General features: G+C 41.3%; 1 protein-coding gene across 1 annotated transcript; it reads left to right on the top strand.

Moving 5' to 3' along the window:
• Positions 1-634: 634 nt before the first annotated feature.
• LOC126630219 (serine/arginine-rich splicing factor SR30-like) lies at positions 635-1,003 on the top strand. The gene has a single exon (XM_050300330.1). The coding sequence runs from the start codon at positions 635-637 to the stop codon at positions 1,001-1,003; it is 369 nt and encodes a 122-aa protein (XP_050156287.1).
• Positions 1,004-5,377: the final 4,374 nt, after the last annotated feature.

Here is a 5,377-nt window from a genome sequence, read left to right on the forward strand (position 1 = left end):
TCACCTCCGTCGTGAATCTGCAAAGAAAACCCAGGAACCAAACAACCCAACACCCACACTCAAAGACACACCCATTCAATTTACAGAGAAAAAGAAAAAAAATACTCAAACACAATACTTTCTCTCATATCCAAATCTCTCATTCTCTCACAGAGAGCGCACCAAAACTCAAAAAATGCGTATTTTAAGCCCAGGTACAAATAAAACTGCCTGTCATGTGCCCACAATTAACATCACCTCATGCCCACAGTTTTGTTTCTACAAGTAGTGATTGGAGGCTAAATGCTCTGGTACGACACCTCACTACGGAAGAAGATCAATCATCCTCCGTCATGGATGCTCACAACAACTCCACCTCTGCCTCGCTAGCTTCCAACTCCACAACCTCGACTCGGTCGAGTTACCGCCGAGTCTAACAGAGTTGGACCCTCGGATTGCGACCCTCTCCAACCCGTCAGAACCTCATCGAAGATGTCGCCGTCTAAACAATCTCAGGCTAGGACACCCTCTCCAGTCTCTATAACCCATTTCATTCTCTCTCTCCTGCAATCTCTATGAATTAAAGGGGAGTAAAAGATGAGTAGTCGATCGAGTCACACTTATCTACGTCGATAATCTACCTGGAGATATTCGTATGAGAGAAGTTGAAAATTTGTTCTTGAATTATGGGTCTATTGTTGACAGTGATCTCAAAATCCCTCCAAGACCGCCAGGTTATGCTTCTGTTGAGTATGAAGATCCTCGTGATGCTGATGATGCAATTTATGGCCGAGATGGGTACGACTTTGATGGGTTTCGTTTACGGGTTAAACTAGCACATGGCGGACGGCACTCCTCGTCACATCGTTCCAGCAGTTACAGTCGTAGTAGCAGCAGCCATGGTGCTTCTTGGCGCTTTGACTATCGTGGGCTGGTCACTAGATTGCCTCCTACTGCTTCGTGGCAGGATCTGAAGGGAAGAGCTCTGATTGCTTGGAGTCTTCTATTTTTTTATCAAGAATAAGCCTAGAGAAGAAGCTGCAGGCAGGTATAGACTACGTTTGCGGTGAGGGCGCTGCAGACTGCCATCAGATCAAGCTGAGGTCTGTGTGTTACGATCTTAACACCCTCGAGGCCCACGCATCATACGCCTACCAGAAGAAGGCACGTGGGGTCGGCATGTGCTATTTTGGCAAGGCAGCCTACGTGGTCTCTCAACCACCCATCCAGATATCCAGAAGGCATACCTTTGGTTACTACATTTGTTCACCCCTCAATGATTAAGATGCTTGATGCTGCTACAGAAGATGCTCTCGAACGTGATAACTGGAGCCATTCAGAAAGGCATTAAGTTCTGAAAAAGATAAAGACTCTCATCATAAAGGAGCGCATGTTCCTACTCTTCACAGACGACACCATGATGTTAAGGGAAAAGAGAAAGCAAAAGAGAAATCAAAAGCAGAAAGCAAAAGAGAAAGCAAAAGCAATGAATAAACACCCCACCAGAATGATGTGATTTGCTTTTCTTGTTTTTGTATAATGTGATTTATTTTTCTTATCTTTCGGAGACATCTGTATAAACCCCATCAGAAGGTAATAAAAAAATTAAAAATATTAAAAAAAAAAAAAAGGGCAAAGCCCAAAATAAATGGGCTGGAATGTTGTGTGGAGAGTGAATGCCCATATGCCCAAAAGAGCCAGGCCCTCTATTATCACCAACCAGGTGACCAAAAGTACGCCTAGTACTCCAAAATTATTCGGCAACCTGCCGCTATTAGCACCAACCAGGTGATCAAAAGTACGCCCAGTACTCTAAAATTATTCGGCAACCCGCCGCTATTACCACCAACCAGGTGATGAAATGTACAACCCGTACTCTAATATCATTTAGCAACTAGCCATTCATGCCACCAACCAAGTGATGAAATGTACAACCCGTACTCTCCTTCATGTCACCAACCAGGTGACCAAAAGTACGCCCAGTACTCCAAATTATACATGAGCATTACTCATGTCATTCATACATAAACATTCATAAGCATCACTCATGACAATCATACATAAACATTCATGAGCATCACTCATGTTAACATTCATGAGCATCACTCATGACAACATCCATGAGCATCACTCATGTCAATCAACATAAACATTCATGAGCATCACTCATGTCAATCAGCTTCAAAAGCTTCATTTACAAAAGCTCCAGCTTCGAAAGCTTCATTTACAGAGCTCTAGCTTCAAAGCTTCACTTGCAAAGCTTCACCTACAAAGCTTCAGTGCAGGGCATACAAATACCGCCTCCGAACAACCGCCACCTCGGCCCATACATGGATTCAATTTAAAGTCTCCAGCCAACAGACTCTATTGACCGAAGACTTGGGGGACTACATTATGTACCATATATTGGGCTTCAACTGAGCCTCATGAAAAATACTTGGGGGACTTAGCCATTATTTATGTATTAAGGAGCGAGCCCTTATTCTATAAAATAGACTCCCTCACTTTCATTAGAGAGCACCCAATATTCATGTACTGAGGAGCGAGCCCTTATTTTATAAAAGGGACTCCCTCACCTTCATTAGAGAGCAATGCCGCCAGCTGAGCAACCGTCTCGCCGCGAGCATCACTCCTAGCCCATCACTTATGTATTGAGGAGCGAGCCCTTATTCTATAAAATGGACTCCCTCACCTTCATTAGAGAGCAACGCCGCCAGCTGAGCAACCGCCTCGCTGCGAGCATCACTCCTACCCCATCACTTATATATTGAGAAGCGAGCCCTTATTCTATAAAAGGGACTCCCTCACCATCATTAGAGAGTATCAACTCTAGCCCATCATTCATGTATTGAGGAACCGAGCCTTTATTCTATAAAAGGGACTCCCTCACCTTCAAATGCCACAAGCCGAGCCAACCAAGGCAACATAAGCCACGAGCCGAGCAGCCTCGCAGCATGTGCTACTTCTAGTTGAGCATCATTTCAGATTGAGCACCGCCTCATATCGAACATCAGTTCAAGACGACATCTAGTTACTTCGGCCCACACATGGACTGAATTTCAAGTCTTCAACCAAAAGACTCTCTTGACTGAAGACTTGGGCGACTACTGTTTATACCATACTTAAGGCCTCTAAATATTTAGATCTCATACAAATACTCGGTGGACTTAAATGTAATTATGTAATAAAGGAATGGGCAAATATGTAATAAGTGAGGAGCCCTTATTCTATAAAAGAACCCCTCACCCTCACAATTAGGGGAGGCCATTTCCTAGGCCTGAGGTCTCTCATATTCAGAAGAAGCCTCCTCACCCCAGAGGCTTCACTCTCACCTCACAAACTCTCTCTCCCTCTCAGAAATACAATATCAATATGGACGTAGCCCAAACCTTGGGGTGAACCACGATACATCTTGTTTTATTTACTTTACTTGCAGATTCACGGTCGGATTTACGTTGTTCCAAGACCTCCGATTTTGTGCATCAACAAAATACATAATAATTCACCGTCATTCTGCGTAGTACTTCGTATTTATGCATGTTAGACGGTACCAACAAATAAACACAAAATTGGTGTGTTTTTTTGTTTGAAATCCGCATTACATACAAAAGTTGTGCTCATGAACTTAATAATCCTGCAATCTGACCAATTGTCGCTCTGTCTAAACAATATACTAGAATTCAAAATTAGCAAGCCAGCGTGATACTTAAAATAGGGCACAGAAAGCAGAAACCCTACTCTTCCTCTTCTACATATATATGCTTCTTCAGTATACAAGACCATAACAAAAGTTAAACCATATAAGGACAACGGTTAATGCCTAGAACATGCCACTGTGAACATTAAACAACAACATACTAAATATAGGTAAAAACAAGACTAAGAATATGCAATTATTGTAAAAGACACAACCAAAACGAATGCTAGCTAGCTAGCCTAGGGATGGGAAAAATTAATATTCAAATGTTGTTAGCTAGTTAGAACTTTGAACTCACCTATTTGCCCTCTTCGAATGCAACAAAAATGCATGTATTATTGAGAGAGATATGCTAGTCAAAAAGCAGAAGTGAGTGGGTGGGGGGAGGGGAGGGTTGGGGTGGAGAGATTCTGTGGTTCGGAACCGGACCACATGTTTCCAACAGCTATAGACTAAAAAACAACCTCATATCCCACCCCCTGCTATTGAAGCCCACCGCTATCCCCACCTGGTCTCACCACCCCCCCCCTTCTCTCTCTCTCACAAACACCCTACTCTGGCTCCCGCACCGAAGAGTCTCTCAACGGGGTTGGGGGTGATGAAAGAAGGAGAGCTAGCGATCTATTTTTCTACGTCTAGGAAAGGCTGCAAGAACTTTCTTCCTTCTAAGCCTTCACTTTCCTTTTTTGGTAAACAAAGGCTTCACTTTCCTTGTATGGATAAGTTGGTAAACGAAGAAAAAAAAAAAAAAAAGGAGAGAAAAACCATACATTAAAAGTGGAAAAAATAATGGAACCTTTATCGTGTAGAGTGTTGGAAGCAACAAGTGTGGGAATCCTATTGTCAGAAATATTGAGCCTTTTGTTTTGTGCAGTGATCAGAGGCCTCAGTCCCTTCCTCCTGTGCCTTCTTGTGGTTTAATTTGCTTGCCCCTTCCTGTTTGTATGTTTCTTTGTGTCTCACGGTTAGATTGATAGATTCTACTCCAACCCTTGTGTTCTTTATACTAATTTACATGCACGGTACTAGTACTTGGTCTCGCTCTGTACTCTGTTCTATTGCACAAACACAGACATTTGATCATAATAATATTGAGATTTTTCTATAATTTATAGATTTTGTATCTTATCCAAGCGTGATTATAGCTGTTTGATTGACTGATTAATCATCCTTACTTTGTATTACTTTTGGGTTATACAACTTGTTATGTACGATTGTAAAGTAATTAAGTAGGATCTCTTGTGTCGACTTATTACTTTCCGGATCACACAAGAAGATATTTCTCATAAATTCTCTCAAATAATTGAATTGGAATGAAAGAAATAGGTTTTACAGCAAACCAATCTATAAACTGATGTGGTTCTTCATTGTAGTTCTTTACTATAAACTAATGTCACTTTTTCTTAAGATCAAACATTTTAGCGAATAAACGTACGTATTTTTCTAAATGAAACTCTATCACATGAATTATTTACTTCTTCCTTTAATTATAGCAATTAGATTGCGTTTTCATAATTCCGTATTAGGATATATGAATCGGTCATAATTTATCATAATACTTTGGCATTATATAATTAATATTGTTTGTGAATGCGTTTTTAATTGTTGGATACCGAATACACAGTTCATTACTTTTGCACTATAGAATTTGTACTGTAAGTAAACACAGTTGTAGTCGCACGATCGACCGACCAAACTTAC

The sequence above is a fragment of the Malus sylvestris genome, chromosome 7, assembly GCF_916048215.2.
Source record: "Malus sylvestris chromosome 7, drMalSylv7.2, whole genome shotgun sequence".
Taxonomy (NCBI): Eukaryota; Viridiplantae; Streptophyta; class Magnoliopsida; order Rosales; family Rosaceae; genus Malus; species Malus sylvestris.